Raw genomic sequence first — 21198 nt, forward strand, 5'->3', positions numbered from 1 at the left:
GTTTTTATTCTGTTGATCAAACTGATTTCCTTTTTCATTTTATTTTCTTTCCTTTTTCTTTTTCTTTTTCTACTTTCTATCCTCTGTCTAGCTGCAGCTGCATCTGCATCAGGCTCTGGTAACAGCATGTCTGGTCCTGCTAACGCTCTGTATCGATCCATGGGCTGCCAACAGCCCCAGCAGCCTCAACCTCAGCAGCAGCCACCTCCACCCTCTAGTGGCCTGCCCTCCAACTCCTTCTACGGCTCTGGTTCAGTGGCTCCCAGCTCCCAGAGCAGCTCGCTGTTCTCTCATACAAGCGTGGCACCTCCTAGCACCTCTCTGGGGTTCAGCAGCACTGGTGGATCTCTAGGTGTTGGGCTGGGATCTGCACTCAGTGCCTTTGGCTCCTCAGGTTTGTTGCACCATTTGCATTTTTGTTTTGATTAGAATGCTGTTTGAATAGACATCTCCCCATGTAGATTATAGGTGACTCAAGGCCAAAACGATTAAAACCTAAATATATCTTCAGCAGCCATGGGAACGGATTGTTGTTGGACAAATTTGCTTGTTTTAAAGGAGACACATTATGCCCCTTTATTACAATATGCAGTATAAATCTGTGGTGTCCGCAGTAGGGATGGGTATCAATTCAGATGTCCCGATTTGATTTCAGTTCACAAGCTCTCGATTTGATTCTCTCTCTCTCTCTCTCTCTCTCTCTCTCTCTCTCTCTCTCTCTCTCTCTCTCTCTCTCTCTCTCTCTCTCTCTCTCTCTCTCTCTCTCTCTCTCTCTCTCTCTCTCTCTCTCTCTCTCTCTCTATATATAACGAACCATTTGGTACATAACGCGTACAGAACCGAAAGCCTCGTACCAAACTGTTCAATACGAATACACGTATCGTTACACCCCTATATATATATATATATATATATATATATATATATATATATATATATATATATATATATATATATATAGGGGTGTAACGATACGTGTATTCGTATTGAACAGTTTGGTACGAGGCTTTCGGTTCTGTACGCGTTATGTACCAAATGGTTCGTTTGACTAATTAATTACATTTGGAAAATAAAAAAAGTGTGTGAAATATAATGTTATGTGTTCAACAAGGTAGCCCAATAACCCAAACGACGTAACAGGCAACGCGCCTGACACCCCCGAAGAAAAAAACAAAACACCAACTTATGTTTATGTTAGGCTACTCAGTCAGGCGCTCGCTCACTCAGTACACGCTGAAGGCTTGTTGCAAAATCGCTAATGCGTTTAACAGACCAGAAATAGAAGATCCTCCAATAACCAACAGGTGTGGTGTTTGGGTGCACTTTGGATTCCCAGTAAGCTATAATGGTGATGGCAAGAGAGTGGTGGAAAAAAACAACAATGGTATGTCGTATCTGCTACATGACAATAGGGTAAACCAGCGGGGATACTTCAAACATGTCAACTCATTGACGCCGCCATCACCCCTAGTGTGTCAGTATCTGGAACAAGACGAAAAAGGAGAAACATACACGCAACAAACTATCCCTGCAGCATTTAGACAGACATTTCCAATGGATTCAAACAGGGCACAATACATCACCGGAGTGATTGGTACATTTACGTTATAGCCGCGGATATGAGACCTTACTCTGTAATGGAAAACGCAGGTTTTAAGAACATGCTTAATGTAATTGAGCCCCATTACAATATTCCTTCACGAGCCCATTTCAGCCAGACCGTAATTCCTGCTTTGTTCCAAAAATCATAAGCCCAAATAGAGAACCAATTGAGTAAAAACGCACTCAACATAGTTATAGAGTTCCATATAAAAGTTAAATCTTTGTATTTGTTCATAACTATTACAACAATATAACATTTTCATTTTTTTTAAAAAAGGAACTGTTTTTGTTTTATACAGTATGCTGCTAAGAAAACACCATAGAAGATGGGTAAAGAATAGCTCCATTGTTCATTGTAAAAAAAAAAAAAAATCACACTTTGTTAGTTTTAATAAATAAAACGTTTTTAAAAAATCAAGGACATTTTATCTTATTTTTTTTTCTTTGTGCTGTATCTAAAATGTACCGAACCGTGACACCAGTGTATCGTACCGAACCGTGAATTTTGTGAACGTTACACCCCTGGTGTGTGTGTGTATATATATATATATATATATATATATATATATATATATATGTATGTATGTATATGCATGTATATATATGTATGTATGTATATATCTGTATATATGTATATGTGTATGTATGTGTATATATGTATATACTAGGGGTGTAACGATACGCGTATTCGTATTGAACCGTTCGGTACGACGCTTTCGGTTCGGTACGCGGTACGCATTATGTATACCGAACGGTTCGTTGGAGTAATTAATTATATTTGAAAAAAAAAAAAAAGAGAGAGAAAGAAATATAATGATATGCGTTCAACAAGGTAGCCCAATAACCCAAACAACGTAACAGGCAACGCCCCTGACACTCCCGAAGAAGAAAAAAACACCATCTTATATGTTTATGTTAGGCTACTCAGCAGGCGCTCGCTCACTCAGTACACGCTGAAGGCTTGTTGCAAAATAGCCAATGCGTTTAACAGACTAGAAATGAGAAGATCCTCCAATAACCAACAGGTCTGGTGTTTGGGTGCACTTTGGATTCCCTTTAAGCTATAATGGTGATGGCAAGAGAGTGGTGGATAAAAAAACAACGGTATGTCGCATCTGCAACATGACAGGGTACACCAGCGGGATTACAAAAAAAAAAAAAAAAAAAACCAGCGGGAATATCTGGGATATATGCGTCAGTACTATCTGGGAAAAGACGAAAAAAAGGAGAAACATGCACGCAGCAAACTATCCCTGCAGCATTTAGACACTATAGCTTACAGGGAATCCAACCCAAACACCAGACCTGTTGGTTATTTTAGGATCTTATATTTCTGGTCTGTTAAATGCATTAGACATTTTGCAACGAGCCTTCAGCGCGTGCTGAGTGAGCGAGCGCCTTAGGGGCCGTTCACATATCGTGCCTAAAAACGCATGGAAAACGCTAAGCGCGTCTTTCTCCTGAGGCGTCTGTCTTTGCTAAGCAACAATGACGTGCTCTCTCCATGAGACGCGGAAATTTCAGCGAAGGATAAATGGATTTGCAGCTCTAAAAATCGCTTGCAGTAGCTCTGCTACTGAATTTATTTCAAAATTGCAATCCATATACAACTATGATCAGCTGTTCCTTCATCTTGGCTGAGCTCTCAACGTTGTTACGGGAAAGGATGAAGCTGATTGGTTGGTTCTTGTCACATGACCCGCGGTGCGCTTGCGGCATTCTGAAAAGTTGAGATGTTTTTACATTTTGCTGCATCTAAAACGTATCGAACCGAACCGAACCGTGACATCAGTGTATCGTATCGAACCGAACCGTGAATTTTGTGAACCGTTACACCCCTAGTATATACGTGTGTGTGCGTATGTGTATATGTATATACGTGTGTGTGTGTGTGTGTGTGTGTGTGTGTGTGTATATATATATATATATATATATATATATATATATATATATATATATATATATATATATATATATATAATATGCATGCATACATACAGTACAGACCAAAGTTTGGGCACACCTTCTCATTCAAAGAGTTTTCTTTATTTTCATGACTATGAAATTTGTACATTCACACTGAAGGCATCAAAACTATGAATTAACACGTGGAATTATATATGGAATTATAAACATTACAAAAAAAGTGTGACTGTGGAGGCCAGGTCGTCTGGCGCAGCACCCCATCACTCTCCTTCTTGGTCAAATAGCCCTTGATGCCCTCAGTGTGATTCATAGTCATGAAAATAAAGAAAACTCTTTGAATGAGAAGGTGTGTCCAAACAAAGGATTATTAGGAACACCTGTTCAATTTCTCATTAATGCAATTATCTAATCAGCCAATCACATGGCAGTTGCTTCAATGCATTTAGGGGTGTGGTCCTCTTCGAGACAATCTCCTGAACTCCAAACTGAATGTCAGAATGGGAAAGAAAGGTGCTTTAAGCAATTTTGAGGACCGGTCTGAGTATTTCACAATCTGCTCAGTTACTGGGATTTTCATGCACAACTATTTTTTGGGTTTACAAAGAATGGTGTGAAAGTGAAAAACATCCAGTATGTGGCAGTCCTGTGGGCGAAAATGCCTTGTTGATGCTAAAGTTCAGAGGAGAATGGGCCAACTGATTGAAGCTGATAGAAGAGCAACTTTGACTGAAATAACCACTCGTTACAACCGAGGTATGCAGCAAAGCATTTGTGAAGCCACAACATGCACAGTCTTGAGGCAGATGCGATACAACAGCAGAAGACCCCACCGGGTAACACTCATCTCCACTACAAATAGAAAAAAAGAGGCTACAATTTGCATGGGCTCACCAAAATTGTACAGTTGAAGACTGGCAAAATGAGTCTCGATTTCTGTTGAGACATTCAGATGGTAGAGTCAGAATTTGGCGTAAACAGAATGAGAACATGGATCCATCATGCCTTGTTACCACTGTGCAGGCTGGTGGTGGTGGTGTAATGGTGTGTGGGATGTTTTGCAAGGAAAAAATCACCAGGCCCAGATTGTGTTACACCATCCTGTCTGAAATCCTGTGCTGACCAGCTGGCCCCCCTCTTCACACAAATCTTCAACAGATCGCTGGAGATGTGCAAAGTCCCTTCATGCTTCAAACGCTTCACCATCATCCCCATCCCAAAGAAACCCAAAAATACAGGACTAAATGACTACAGACCTGTGGCTTAAACATCCATAGTTATGAAGTAATTTGAAAAACTGGTGCTGGCCCACCTGAAGGACGTCACTGAACCCTTGCTGGATCCTCTTCAGTTTGCCAACAGAGCAAACGGGTCTGTGGACGATGCAGTAAAATTGGACTGCATTTTGTTCTGCAACACCTAGACAGACCGGGGACTTATGTGAGGATCTCCCCAGGGCTGCGTTCTCTCCCCACTGCTCTTCTCCCTGTACAATAATGATTGCACATCTAAGGACCCATCTGTCAAGCTCCTGAAGTTTGCAGATAACACCACACTCATCTGCCTCATTCAGGACTGTGACGAGTCTGCTTACAGACAAAAGGTTAAAGAGCTGGTTGTCTGGTGTACTCTCAACAACCTGGAGCTTAACACCCTCAAAACAGTGGAGATGATAGTGAACTTCAGGAGAAACCCCCCTGCACTCCCCCCACTCACCATCATGAACAGCACTGCGACTGCAGTGGAGCCATTCAGGTTCCTGGGCACCACCATCTCTCAGGACCTGAAGTGGGACATTCACATTGACTCTATTGTGAAAAAGGCCCAGCAGAGGTTGTACTTCCTTCGCCAGCTGAGGAAGTTTAACCTGCCACAGGAGCTGCTGAAACAGTTCTACTCCACCATCATTGAATCCATCCTCTGCACTTCAGTTACTGTCTGGTTCAGCTCAGCTTCTAAATCGGACCTCAGAAGACTACAGAGGGTAGTCCGAACTGCTGAGCGAATCATTGGTACAACCCTCCCATCTATTCAAGAACTGTACTTATCCAGAGTGAGCAAAAGAGCTGACAAAATCACTCTGCACCGCTCACATCCAGCACACTCCCTCTTTGAAGTGAAGTGAAGTGAAGTGACATTCAGCCAAGTATGGTGACCCATACTCAGAATTTGTGCTCTGTATTTAACCCATCCGAAATGCACACATACAGAGCAGTGAACACAAACACACACACTGTGAGCACACACCCGGAGCAGTGGGCAGCCATTTATGCTGCGGCGCCCGGGGAGCAGTTGGGGGTTCGATGCCTTGCTCAAGGGCACCTAAGTCGTGGTATTGAAGGTGGAGAGAGAGCTGTTCATGCACTACCCCCACCCACAATTCCGTCCGGCCAGAGACTAGAACTCACAACCCTTCGATTGGGAGTCCAACCCTCTAACCATTAGGCCACGACTTCCCCACTGTTACCATCTGGTCGACACTACTGAGCACCAGAACACCCAGACACAGGAACAGTTTCTTCCCTCAGGCAATCCATCTAATGAACAATTGATAATAACTGTGGAACACACTACACTTTATATACACATACACTTATTTATCTAACACACATACTTAGTATACACTTAAATTTTGCACATAATATACCTGTACATACATAACTACCATTTTGTAATATACCTGCCTACAATTGTCAATTTGTATATTGTCATTCCTTATCTACTTGTGTTTTTTATTCTTTTATTATGTGTTTTATGTTCTGTCGCTGTCATTCTGTTGTACTGCGGAGCTTCTATCATGAAAGCAAGTTCCTCGTATGTGTAAACATACCTGGCAATAAAGTTCAATCTGATTCTGATTCTGATTATACAGTAAATCAATAAATCCATTGTTCTGTTGTCTCCTCTGAGGCTAGGACTCTAAATAGTGTTCTGTGCTCTACTGTGCAGCCAAAGGCAGAACAGTATTATTATATATTTTTCTTTTATGGCAAAAATCATTAGGATATTAAATAAAGATAATGTTCTGTGAAGATATTTTGAATACTTCATACTGTATCTGTATTAAAACTACATTTTTGATTACCGTATTTCTCAGACTATAAGTCGCACCTAAGTATGTCACATTTGACTTATGAGAACAAAAACATATATAAGTCGCACTGGACTTAAAGTAACATTTATTTTGAACCAAGAGAAAACATTACCGTCTACAGCCGTGAGAGGGCGCTCAATGCTGCTCCATGTAGACTACAGGAGCTCTGAGCAGCATAGATCGCCCTCTCGCGGCTGTAGATGGTAATGTTTTCTCTTGGTTCAATTCTCTTCGTTCATGTCAAATTAATATTGACCTGACCAGAAGTCACAGGACCAGCCAAACTATGAAAAAAAGTGTGACTTTATAGTCCGGAAAATACGGTAGTAATATGCATTGATGATAACTTCATTTGGAAAACTTTAAAGGCAATTTTTCAATATTTTGATGTTTTTGCACCCTTGGATTCCAGATTTTCAAATAGATTGGCCAAATATTGCCCTATCCTAAGAAACCATACATCAATGGAAAGCTTATTTATTCAGCTTTAAAATGTGTACATCTCAATTTCAAAAAATGTACCATTGTGACTGGTTTTGTGGTCCAGGGTCACATATACAGTGAGGAAAATAAGCATTTGAACACCCTGCTATTTTGCAAGTTCTCCCACTTGGAAATCATGGAGGGGTCTGAAATTGTCATCGTAGGTGCATGTCCACTGTGAGAGACCTAGTCAAAAAAAATTATCCAGATTTTACAATATATATATATATATATATATATATATATTTTTTTTTAGAGTATTTATTTGTATGATACAGCTGCAAATATTATATTTCAATATTCAGTATTTCAACACCTGAGAAAATCACTGTTAATATTTGGTACAGTACCCTTTGTTTGCATTTACAGAGGTCAAACGTTTCCTGTAGTTTTTCACCAGGTTTGCACACACTGCAGGAGGGATTTTGGCCCACTCCTCCACACAGATCTTCTCTAGATCAGTCAGGTTTCTGGCCTGTCGCTGAGAAACACGGAGTTTGAGCTCCCTCCAAAGATTCCCTATTGGGTTAAGGTCTGGAGACTGGCTAGGCCACGCCAGAACCTTGATATGCTTCTTACAGAGCAACTCCTTGGTTATCATGGCAGTGTGCTTTGGGTCATTGTCATGTTGGAATACCCAGCCTCGACCCATCTTCAATGCTCTAACTGAGGGAAGGAGGTTGTTCCCCAAAATCTCGCAATACATGGCCCCGGTCATCCTCTCCTTAATACAGTGCAGTCGCCCTGTCCCATGTGCAGAAAAACACCCCCCAAAGCATGATGCTACCACCCCCATGCTTCACAGTAGGAATGGTGTTCTTGGGATGGTACTCATCATTCTTTTTCCTCCAAACACGTTTAGTGGAATTAAGACCAAAAAGTTATATTTTGGTCTCATCTGACCGCATGACTTTTTCACATGACTCCTCTGGTCTCCTCCAAATGGTCATTGGCAAACTTAAGACGTACCTGGACATGTACTGGTTTAAGCAGGGGAACCTTGCATGCCATGCATGATTTCAAACCATGACGTCTTAGTTTATTACCAACAGTAACCTTGGAAACGGTGGTTCCAGCTCTTTTTAGGTCATTGACCAGCTCCTCCCGTGTAGTTCTGTGCTGATTTCTCACCTTTCTTAGGATCGAGACCCCACGAGGTGAGATCTTGCATGTAGCCCCAGTCCGAGGGTGATTAACAGTCATGTTTAGTAGAGCCTGACCGATATGGATTTTTGGGGGCCGATGCCGATATTAACTCGAAAAGATCCGATTTATAAGCCGATATTTTGATTTTGAAAATAAACTGGATATTAGACCAATTTCCTATAAACTGCACTTACACAACATTCAATAGCAAAATATCTGCCTGTTCTATGTATGTGGGCTGTATAAACCATTTTCCAGAAGGGGTTATGTTAAAAAAAGTCTTAGATTACAGTCTCAATGACTAAACAATTGCACATCAAAAGTATATATTTTTTAATGATCAAAAAACAGTCTGGTTTTAAACATTTAACACTTTTACTTTCTACTTTCAAGCTGGTTTTAACAGTTTGTGTGTGTACTGTAAATAAATTATAATACTAAAGTTAAAGTATTTACAGAAGTAGTACCACACTTTGCTGCTACAGCATTCACCTTTTTCAGCCTTCTGTAGGTCAGAAAGAGAGATGGAGAAAGAATAAGCACATGCATTAATAATATCACCATGTATCATTACTCATGTCATCATTAGAATTATAATAATAATAAACATGGATCTCCTACATAGGCAAAAATGAGAAATATATATATATATATATTTATATATTTTTTATTTGTCAAGCAATAGGTATTACCTACTTATATTTAACAATATTAATAAAACATTTTCCTGTTATGTCTGTAAAGCTGCTTTGAAACAATCTGTAAAAAAGAAAAAAGCGCTTGTTCAGCTCACATTTATTTACATGTCCCCTCTGGTTTAATAATTTCTGACGCACCTACTGTAGTTACTGGAGCTACACTATATTTGCTCTCACAGACACATTCACAATGGACCCGTAAGTTATATCTTCTCTTCTCTTTGTGCAGTCTGAATCAAAACATCGTTATGCGCTGGTGAACGTAAAGTTAGCCTACTGTTACCGGAAGATTACGGAATCAATTCAAAGTTGAATGGTTAACGTTAGTTTCATGAACACACCGCTGTCAATTTTGAGAAGAACCACCTTCAAACAAGTTAATAGCAAGCATTTAAAAGGAAAAAAGCTGCTAAAAAAAAAGAAGCTATATTAGCGTTAGAATAACATAACAGTTGTTTTTTCGAGGCACGCTGTACATAACTTCTAGTCATTGACTACACGCACCCCTGCCACAGTTACGTGGTCATTATGTGGGAAACACTGCAGATATATTTAGAATAAGTTAAACGCTAACATTATTGTTTGACCTCTTATTAATCTTCGTGCTCTTCCACTGATAAACATGGTATTAGCTTTGTGGCTAATCTAATATAGCAATGCATTAGTGGCTGTAAGTGATGTTGCAGAATATCTAGAAGTGATAAGACCGGTAGCTAGAACTACCACACCGTTTTTATATACAGTGTATGAACTAAATCATTTTACATGACGAACGACAGACTCACCGTCAAAACAGTACATCTCCGTGGCTTGGCTGATCGCTTTCTTCTGTAGTGGATTTCTGGCGCTGTTGTCAACCGGGGAGTTGCAGACCTCCCTCTGGTGGGCAAACTATGCAACACTCATAACATGAGTAACAAGACTCTGTTTCTCTTGTTTGCCGATGCCGATTTAAATGCAATAAGCTCATATCAGCCGATAATGCCAGCCGATATATCGGTCAGGCTCTAATGTTTAGCTTCTTCCATTTTCTAATGATTGCTCCAACAGTGGACCTTTTTTCACCAAGCTGCTTGGCAATTTCCCCGTAGCCCTTTCCAGCCTTGTGGAGGTGTACAATTTTGTCTCTAGTGTCTTTGGACAGCTCTTTGGTTTTGGCCATGTAAGTAGTTAGATTCTTACTGATTGTATGGGGTGGACAGGTGTCTTTATGCAGCTAACGACCTCAAACAGGTTAATCTAATTTAGGATAATAAATAGAGTGGAGGTGGACATTTTAAAGGCAGACTAAAAAGTCTCTGAGGGTCAGAATTCTAGCTGATAGACAGGTGTTCAAATACTTATTTGCAGCTGTATCATACAGATAAATAGTTAAAAAATCATATTTTTTTTTCTTGGATTAGGTTTACATTTACATTTATTCATTTAGCAGACGCTTTTATCCAAAGCGACTTACAGATGAAGACAGTGGAAGCAATCAAAAACAACAAAAAGAGCAATGATATATAAGTGCTATAACAAGTCTCAGTTAGGTTAACACAGTACACGTAGCATGGGTTTTTAACTAATATAATAAATAGAAAACAGATAGAATAAAAAAATAAAAGAATAGAGCAAGCTAGTTAGAGGTCTTTACACATACACAGACGCATACATATACAATTGCATAATAAATGAAAAGAAAATATAATACAAAAAGATTAGATTTTTTAAAGAATAGAATTAGAATAGTGAGTGTTAAAGTTAGAGGGTCAAATAAAGATGGAAGAGATGTGTTTTAAGCCGATTCTTGAAGATGGCTAAGGACTCAGCTGCTCAGATTGAGTTGGGGAGTTCATTCCACCAGAAGGGAACATTTAATTTAAAAATCCGTAAAAGTGACTTTGTGCTTCTTTGGGATGGCACAATCAAGGGACGTTCACTTGCAGAACGCAAGCTTCTAGAGGGCACATAAGTCTGAAGTAACGAATTTAGGTAAATGGGTGCAGAGCCAGTGGTAGTTTTGTAGGCAAACATCAATGCCTTGAATTTTATGCAGCTATTGGAAGCCAGTGCAAATTGATAAACAGAGGTGTGACGTGTATTCTTTTTGGCTCATTAAAAATTAATCTTGCTGCCGCGTTCTGAATTAATTGTAAAGGTTTGATAGAATTGGCTGGAAGACCTACCAAGAGGGCATTGCAATAGACCAGCCTGGACAGAACAAGAGCTTGAACAAGGAGTTGTGCAGAATGTTCCGAAAGAAAGGGCTTGATCTTCTTGATGTTGAATAAAGCAAATCTGCAGGATCGGACAGTTTTATCAGTGTGGTCTGAGAAAGTCAGCTGATCATCAATCATAACTCCAAGGCTTCTAGCTGTTTTTGAAGGAGTTATGGTTGATGTGCCTAACTTGATGGTGAAATTGTGATGGAACGATGGGTTTGCGGGAATCACAAGCAGTTCTGTCTTGGCAAGGTTGAGTTGAAGGTGACGGTCCATCATCCAGGAAGAAATGTCAGTTAGACAAGCTGAGATGCGAATAGCTACCGTCGGATCATCAGGATGGAATGAGAGGTAGAGTTGAGTGTCATCAGCATAGCAGTGGTATGAAAAGCCATGTTTTTGAATGACAGAACCTAATGATGCCATGTAGACAGAGAAGAGAAGTGGTCCAAGAACTGAGCCCTGAGGCACCCCAGTAGTTAGATGTTGAGACTTGGACACCTCACCTCTCCAAGATACTTTGAAGGACCTATCTGATAGGTAAGACTCAAACCATTGAAGTGTTGTTCCTGAGATGCCTTTCGCCAGTAGCGTTGATAGGAGGGTCTGGTGATTAACCGTGTAAAAAGCAGCGGACAGATCAAGCAGGATAAGTACTGAAGATTTGGATTCTGCTCTTGCCAGTCTTAGAGCTTCAACAACTGAGAGCAAGGCCGTCTCAGTTGAATGTCCACTTCTGAAGCCAGATTGGTTGCTGTCAAGGAGATTGTTGTGTGTGAGAAATGTAGAGACTTGTTTGAACACAGCTCGTTCAAGTGTTTTTGCAATAAAAGGAAGAAGGGAAACTGGTCTGTAGTTCTCTAAAAGAGATGGGTTGAGGTTGGGTTTCTTAAGTAGTGGAGTTATACGTGCCTGTCTAAATGATGAGGGAAAAACACCAGTGTGGAGGGAAGTGTTGATGATGTGAGTGAGTGCAGGTACAACTTCAGGAGAAATGGCTTGAAGGAGATGAGATGGAATTGGATCAAGCGGGCAAGTTGTAGGATGATTAGAAAGGATGAGTTTTGACACTTATGCCTCAGAGAGTGAAGAGAAGGATGTAAATGAGTGTAAGTTTGCTGGTGACATGAGCTTGACTGATTGTGGTGTGGAAAATTGTGCACTAATGTGTTTAATTTTATTAATGAAAAACGTTGCAAAGTCGTCAGCTATTAGAGATGAAGCAGGAGGAGGAGGAGGACGACAAAGAAGTGAGGAAAATGTTTTAAAAAGCATGCGAGAGTTAGATGAATTGTTAATTTTGTTATGGTAGTATGTCCTTTTAGCAGAGGAGACATTAGCAGAGAAAGAAGATAGGAGTGACTGATACACAATAAGATCAGTAGGACTTGTGCCACACCCTTTCAGAAGCTCTAAGCTTAGAACGGTGTTCGCGTAGAACATGAGATAACCAATGGGCAGAAGGGGTGTTACGGGCTGGCCTGGAAGATAGAGGGGAAAACAGTGTCTAAACAAGATGTAAGGGTGGAGCAGAAAGTATCAGTAGCACTGTTAGCATCCAAAGATGCAAACAGTTTATGGGGAAGGAAGTGAAGATGAAACCATTGCAGATAGGCGGGAGGGTGAAAGTGTGCGTAGGTTACGTTGAAAGATGACATGTGGAGGGGTAAGTGATGTGTCAGGGATCATGTTGAGGTTAAGAGTGAAGAGGAAGTGATCCGACGTGTGTAGTGGAGTAACCAGAACATGATCAGTAGAGCAGTTTCGTGTATAAATAAGTGGACAAGTGGACATACACCTACTATGACAATTTCAGACCCCTCCATGATTTCCAAGTGGGAGAACTTGCAAAATAGCAGGGTGTTCAAATACTTATTTTACTCACTGTATGGAGTTTATTATCATCAAGTCAAGTCACCTTTATTTATATAGCGCTTTAAACAAAATACATTGCGTCTAAGCAACTGAACAACATTCATTAGGAAAACAGGGTGTCAATAATGCAAAATGATAGTTAAAGGCAGTTCATCATTGAATTCAGTGATGTCATCTCTGTTCAGTTAAATAGTGTCAACAGTATCGCTGTAGATGAAGTGACCCCAACAAAGCAAACCAGAGGCGACAGAGGCAAGGAACCAAAACTCCATCGGTGACAGAATGGAGAAAAAAACCTTGGGAGAAACCAGGCTCAGTTGGGGGGCCAGTTCTCCTTTGACCAGACGAAGTCAGTAGTTTAATTCCAGGCCGCAGCAAAGTCAGATTGTACAGTAGAATCATCTGTTTCCTGTGGTCTTGTCCTTGTGGTCCTCTAAGACAAGATCTGTATCTGGGGCTCTAGTTGTCCTGGTCTCCGCTGTCTTTCAGGGCAGTAGAGGTCCTTTCTAGGTGCTGATCCACCATCTGGTCTGAATACGTACTGGATCCGGATGATTGCAGTGACCCTCTGATCTGGATACAGACTGGATCTGGTGGCTACGGTGACCTCGGAATAAGAGAGAAACAGACAAATATTAGCGTAGATGCCATTCTTCTAATGATGTAGCAAGTACATAGGGTGTTATGGGAAGTGTTTCCGGTTCCGGTTTACATAATTAATACAGCCTAAAAATCCTTTTAACGGATTTGGATATTAAAAGCATCAATCACACCATTGCCAATTTGTATATTTAAGAAAATATTTACATGTTTAAATGTTTGTTACATAATATGATTAATTGACTAAGAAATAAAGGCTACTCCCAGAATTTAATACGTTGGTGCTGTTTTTTTATATCTTTGTAAAATTATATGTAGTTCCTGTGCCTGTATGATGATCAAGCTGTAGAACTGCCCCGATAACGAGCTGTGAAATTGATCTGACATGTTTTATTTGCCCTCTTGAGGGTGCAGACAAGCTGATTTGGGACGTGCAGAAATTGAGTATATGAGAGTCAAAAATGTATGCCCTTGATTTATATAAAGTAATTGACTGAATAGCGTTTTAGATGGATTAGATTGTCATAGCAGATCAGTTTGTCAGTTGTGCTCATCTTTGTTTTTTTTTTTTTTTTTTTTTTTTTTTTAAATTTTGTCTGTTATTGTTGTACTCTTGCAGTATCAAGTTCCACTAGCAGCAGCACAACCCGTCGGGACTCACTTTTGGCCAGCTCTGACCTGTATAAGCGTGGTGGTGCTAGCAGCTTGACGCCCATTGGCCAATCTTTTTACAACAGCCTAGGATACTCTTCCTCTCCCAGCCCCATTGGACTGACGCCTGGTCACTCCCCTCTGACACCTCCACCCTCTCTGCCCTCCTCCCATGGGTCCTCATCCAGCCTCCATCTGGGTATGATCTCTTGGTTCAACTGATTTATCTGAGTCGAAGTTTGTTTCACTGATTTATGTATTGATTGGATTGCTTATTGCGCTCTAAACTTCAATCAGGTGGTGAAGCCACCATGTTTGAGCTGGCATCTTACCAAGGGCCCCACTAGCAATTGTGTGTCCTGTGAAAGAAAATGAGGGCCACACCCATTCTGCACCAAACATACAAGCCAACCTAGTTATCCAACAATCTTTGTCTGCAATTTAATAATACTGACCTATGACTTCTGCTGTTGCTATTCCTCTAGATATCAGTATTTAGTGAGAGACCTACCCATAGCCGTGGGAACATAATTTATCTGGTGTTAAGGAGGGTGGCACTGCGTTAGGGGATTTTAATCAATCCTATTATTAATTTCGTCAGTGGGACACCACCCTAAAAAACCAACGCACAAATTTTTTTTTTAAATCAAATTACTAAGCAACCACTGAATTGAATAACACAAAATGGATTTTTCAATATGGTCATAATGTACATAATGAAAAAATCTGAAGATTGTTATGAAAATGAAAAATAAAATAAAAATCTGACATGAAAATCTGTCTATGAAAACATGAACACATGATTAGGACAGGTTAGATAATGATTATGATGAAGCAATGTTATTAATAAAGGAGCAAAAAATACCTGAGGTGAAGAGTAGCCTATACCATTAAACGGAAGCTAATTCTATGACACATCCTATGATAAATAAGATAACTGAGATACATATCAGACGTAACATTACAACTTGTATCAGCACAATAGGATGCTAAGTTATGCGTTAGACAGAGAGAGAGAGCGAGAGAGCGCGCGAGCTCCCGCTGATGCGTTTTCATGACAGCGCGCTGAAAGATGAGCTATGACAGATTTTACTATAGATTCCTATAAAGTTCTCATTATAAATGCATGGCAGATTTGTGCTATATTTTAATCTACTTTATTAAGTGTAATAGTTGTAATTAAGTTTTATTTTTAAGTTAAGTTTTATTTTCCATAAACCTGCGCCTTTTCGAAGCCATATGAATTGAATTATGCCCAAAAATATGACGGAAAAAAAGCTTGGCTGCATTATTATAACATCAGTAATAAAATATCAATAATAATAGAAAAATAAAACATTTAACAGCAATATCATTATCGGGCATTGCTTATATGGGCATGAAACGAATCGATGATATGCAGCGATTTTAGCATAATTGTTCATGTTAATTAATCAGACGTAGACTAGCTCTTGCAACTTTAATCTGGAAAAAATTCGCCGATGCAGATGTGAACTTGACCGAAAGTGTAGATGAGAGATGAGAGCCGAGTGCGCAGCCTGTTCACATTTAGTTTTAATAAATTTGCTTCGCTGGAACAGATGTTGCAGGAACAGCCAGGCACCACTGGACAAGTAAAACTTCTCTGTCCCTTAAACTAATGGGCAGCAAATCTTTCACCACCATTTCAGCATATAGCTTTGTCGTCTTCTCGGTTCTGCCTGCGTTGCATTTAGGTCTTACGTCAAGTGATTCAATGCTCGTCTGTTATCGCCAGATATTTTATGTAAAAATTTTAGATGATAGCGCATTGTATTTGTTGTAGATTTGTGTGAAAGCTTGGCGCTGCACAGCTTACCCTCAACTGTTTTTTCATCGTTCTTCTCAAAGGGAAGCCAGCCATCACTACGTGACTTTGAGGCCATTATTATGTCTTATGTCTTTGGAGGCATCAAGTGGGAAGCTAACCAATCAGAGATCAGGGCGCCGCCCAACGTGCTGCCATAACCAATCAAAAAAAAAAAATTAATAATTTCGATCATCGTTTACGTGATTGATCATCGCGGTCGAGTACTCGAGTACTCGATCACTGTTGCACATCCCTACTTGAAAGTTTGTAAATCTGAAACATTTTTTTTCAAGGCCCTGGAAAGTTTTTGAAAATAAACAACCATTGGTTGATGTAATTCAAGATAAGAGATACAGCGCTCTGTCAGCGCTGCTTCAGAGAAACGCACCCTAGCCGATCCGAATGAAAATGACGCGCGCTTTCCTCTCAACAACAAAATAACAACAACAACAAAATCACAGCAGTGTGAAAGCAGCAGTTAAAAATGCATCTTATTACACCGATGTGGATGTTTGCACAAGCTCAGTAAAGCACTCAGGTCATGTCTATAGTATTTTATGCAATACCTTAAATCAAGCAGCTTTACGGTATTAAACATTATTATTAAATATGTGATTAAAGTGATAGTTTGGTTTGCAAAGATCAAAGCTTTATCTAGCTCAGGACTGTTTTGATGATCATAACCTAGTAAGGTATTTTAAGAGAAGATAACCTGTCAAAAGTTTTTGAATGGTAACGTTAAGATTTTTATTTTTTTAAAGAAGGCTCTTCTGCTCACCAAGCCTGCATTTGTTTGATTCAAAATACAGCAAAAACAGTAATATTGTGCAATATTTTTATGATTTAAAGGTACAATTTGTAAGATATTTGCTGTAACATATCCAAAAACCACTAGGTTACTGTTATATATTTTGTCCAGCTGATTACTAACAATGTCTCTAATGTTTTCAACTACATGTAAATCATGAGAAAAATTCCACAGGGCAGTGCAGTCGCCTGTCAATGACGTTAGTTACCCTTTGTTACCACCTTTACTGATGTAGAAACCGCATGACAACAGTGTCGTGGACAAATGCAGAAGTAGTGTCTAGCGTCCAGCAAACCACTAGCTTGCTTCAAGCAGTTCCTTATTTACTTCTTGCCCGTTTTATGGTGGATTGTGTTACTTATTTATGGAACATAATTACCGTTTACCGTCTGCCGTTGGTTCTGTCTACAAGGACAGCTCCCGTAAACGTAAGTGTACGGGCCAACCAAATGACCCAAGAATAGTTTGGGACAAGAGGAGAGAAAGAGTGAGGATCAATATCAGTATTGCATTTTCTAGATGGAGAGAGCTTCGCGACAAACTTCAACTAGAAAGAGATGCCAATCTCACTTGTTTTACTTGACAGGTGAGTTGTTTTGATTCATATCTTTACAGGAAATGTATGCTATTATAATGATCAACAAGATTACCATTATAGGCCATACACTCCAAAAGTGGGGCATCGTGTCTCTAGACCTGCGTGAGGATGCGTCTGATTGCGTCTTTCCATTGACTTTGTATGTAATCTACTTGCACAAATCGTTGAACTCATGTTTGCTATGTATGCCCAATTATTGTGTTTGAATGTACACGACAACATTTTACTGTTTTTGCTGTACTTTGGATCAAATACATGCAGGCTTGATGAGCGGAAGACAATTCTTTAAAAACATTGTTGCTGTTCAAAAATGTTTGACACAAATTTTGAGAATAAAATTGTTTATGCAAAAATAAAACGTCTAATCACTTACCTTCATTTTGTTTCCTATCCATATTATATACTTACGAAAGGAGATGTTAGGCAGAATGAGCTGTCATCAAGTTAATTTTCATATAGTAATTAAATAAGGAGGTTTCTCTGTCATCTCCTTTTGTGTCAAATATATTTATTTGTATAAATTAATTGTATAATAATTGTAATTACATATTTTCCAAAGCTGAAGTGATTTGACTCTTTAATTTATGTAAAACAGTATTTTAACTAATTGCAAGAGCTGAATAATAAATGAAATTCTATTGATTAATCAGTGAAATAATTGGCGATTAGTCGATTAATCGTTCTAATAATCGTTAGATTAATCAACTATCAAAATAATCGTTTGTTGCAGCCCTAATTGATGCAGGTCACATTAGCTCTGGTTAGCTAAAGTGTTATTTTGCCAACAATTCAGTGCCTATGCATAGATGCTTGATTTACATTAGTTAAGCACATTTACGCATTTTTTTGCACGTGAGGTACTTTGTTTGTGTACATTGCCATGACGTTAGAGTGATGATATTTGCTTTTTTACCTGGCCATGTCCTCTTTTTGGACCTAAATGTGTCTGGCCTGGATTTCTGAATCGCCCCAAAATGTCAGGAATCAGGCTTTTGCATTCCACAGTTACCAGTGCGTTGTTGTAATAAAGCGCTTTGAGGGACTGTTTTCTTAATCCCACTCCCACTGAATTTCTGACCATTATTGCTCACTCCTATGATTTTTGTGCCCAACCCCCCCGCTCCTTTGGCGTCATCGAAGGGTAACGCCCCTTTTTGGGGGAAAACAAACGGATTCCTGATACAGAACTCGCTCCAGGGACCTTTTGTTTTTCATTGTTTCTGATGTGTACAGGCCTGTCAGACATAATTACAAACATATATTGTATAATATTTATATTGTTTAGTCCTAGCCTGCGAATATTTGAAACAGCCAAGGTAGCATGCCTAATGAGAGCTAAAGTTAATCACGTAGCTACTAGCAGCTTCGTATTTCTAACTACAACAAAACTATCAATAGCTTAAATCAAGTGAAATATGATCCAGGTAAACCACCGACTCCTCTTGACATGGCCTCATCGTCTAGTTTATCATACTGTGAGTATGTTAATGACAAAAATGGGCTACTTGGTGATTCCACGAGATAATTGTCCAGTTTTCTTCTAAGCTACCTGCTATAGCTCAGTAAACTCCCCACTGGAAGGGTTTCAGGACAAGCACGGCGGATACAACTTGAGCCACTTTTTGAGCATTTATTGAGCACACATACACAGCTCGTCATATGCGACATTTAGCTTGTCAGTTAACTAATCATTATAGATCGCTAGGTTGTAAACCTGCAATGAAAACAAAGCAAACATCAGAAAGAACTAATGAAATTACACGATCATGTGATATTATTTTTCGATCTGAATTACTAGCAATGCCAGTTTACAGACACTTACCGGCAAGCGTACCAGTCTTGATCAACGACAGAATGAAAATGAAAAATAAAGGGGGCGCCTGTGCACTCACTAACTACGCATGTACAGATTCACAATCTGGTGACTAGGAATGATAAGAGGCATATCTGCGACCTAGTAATATTAGAACATATATAAAATATAAATGTGCTTGCATTTAGTATACTGTCCTCCCTTCATGTATTATCTTTACGAAGTTTGACAGCAAGTTAAACTCCATCCATTATAATCAAGAAATGCAAGTTGAAGTTTCAGCATTTATTGTAATCAATATAGCTTATAACATTTCAGTCCTCTTTTGAAAGAAGCAAAATGACCTGTGAAATTGGTCTGTAGAACTTTTTGGTTGTACCTAAAAAAAGTGAAGTGAAAGTGAAGTGAAAGTGAGTGAAGTGACATTCAGCCAAGTATGGTGACCCATACTCAGAATTTGTGCTCTGCATTTAACCCATCCGAAATGCACACACACAGAGCAGTGAACACACACACACACTGTGAGCACACACCCGGAGCAGTGGGCAGCCATTTATGCTGCGGCGCCCCTGGAGCAGTTTGGGGTTCGATGCCTTGCTCAAGGGCACCTAAGTCATGGTGTTGAAGGTGGAGAGAGAACTGTTCATGCACTACCCCCACCCACAATTCCGTCCGGCTAGAGACTAGAACTCACAACCCTTCGATTGGGAGTCCAACCCTCCATTAGGCCACGACTTCCACGACTACCTTGAGAAGTCATTGCCCAATCATTGCGACAAAGGGTACTATCTTTCAAGAGAACAATATCTCCAACTTAAAGATTGGAGCGTGATTCAGTCCATTTGCATCTTTGTTGCAAGATGGGAAGGTACTCTTGCCTCCAGCGGGTCCAGAACTGATTTGCAAGGATCTGTACTTTTTTCCACTGACTTCCATAAAGATCCTTCTCTGAGAAGTTGCAGGTAGGAACTCCAAGAGGAAATCCAGTCTTCTGGGTGAGCAGAATGTTAGGGGTTAGTAGCAATGGCATCTCTGGGTCAGAGGAGACTGGAACCAGTGGTCTGGCATTGATTATTGCAGACACTTCCACCATCAGAGTACACAGAACCTCATGAGTAAGCTGGATAGATTTGTTTTCCAGCAGCACACCGTCAAGGATTCTGCGTGTAATCCCTATCATTCTTTCCCACGCACCACCCATGTGTGATGCGTGAGGTGGGTTAAATTGCCACAAGCAGCCTTGTTCACTTAGATACTTTTGGACAGTGAGTTCTATGCATGCTCCAATGAAATTTGTTCCACAATCGGATCTTAGCTGTTTTGCTGGTCCCTTATAGAAAAGAAGCGACGTAATGCATTTATACAGCTGGATGTATCCATGGACTCTATTACTTCCATATGCACTGCTCTAGTGCTCATGCACGTAAAAAGGACTGCCCAACGTTTACTGTTTGCTGCACCTCCTCTAGTGCGTCGAGTCAAAACTGTCCATAGGCCGAATACATCCAGTCCCACATAGGTGAAAGGAGGAGACATGTCCAAACGCTCTGGTGGAAGATCCGCCATTATTTGCTGTGCAAATCTACCCCTTAGTTTTCGACAGGTTACACAATTATACAATATGGAGCTTATGAGCATCTTGCCATTCACAGTCCACAAGCCTGCAGTTCTTATTGCTCCTTCCATGAATTGACGACCTTGATGTTTCACTTCTTGATGGTAGTGTTTCACCAACAGGGTTGTGACATGGTTGTTCTTGGGAACAATAATCGGATTCTTCTCATGCTGATCCAGAGGAGCATTTTTCAGACGTCCACCTACTCTAAGCAGATCATTGTGGATCTGAGGATTGCGTTTTTTTAAGTGCACTGCTTC

At 40.0% G+C, this 21198-nt stretch overlaps 1 protein-coding gene and 1 long non-coding RNA gene across 6 annotated transcripts in view; one reads left to right on the plus strand and one right to left on the minus strand.

The window, feature by feature from the left end:
• LOC127938360 (uncharacterized) overlaps positions 1–21198 on the minus strand; it is a 172068-nt gene that overhangs the window by 75645 nt on the left and 75225 nt on the right. The gene's annotated exons all lie outside the window — the stretch shown is intronic.
• Positions 1–21198, plus strand: part of LOC127938353 (pumilio homolog 2) — a 167821-nt gene that overhangs the window by 73976 nt on the left and 72647 nt on the right. For all 5 annotated transcript variants that reach the window (XM_052534927.1, XM_052534930.1, XM_052534929.1 and 2 more), the window contains exons 13-14: positions 92–394; positions 14245–14475. In XM_052534927.1, the coding sequence (XP_052390887.1) occupies positions 92–394; positions 14245–14475 (534 nt within the window). The remainder of the gene's footprint in view (positions 1–91; positions 395–14244; positions 14476–21198) is intronic.

This window comes from Carassius gibelio, chromosome A20 (genome assembly GCF_023724105.1).
Source record: "Carassius gibelio isolate Cgi1373 ecotype wild population from Czech Republic chromosome A20, carGib1.2-hapl.c, whole genome shotgun sequence".
NCBI lineage: Eukaryota > Metazoa > Chordata > Actinopteri > Cypriniformes > Cyprinidae > Carassius > Carassius gibelio.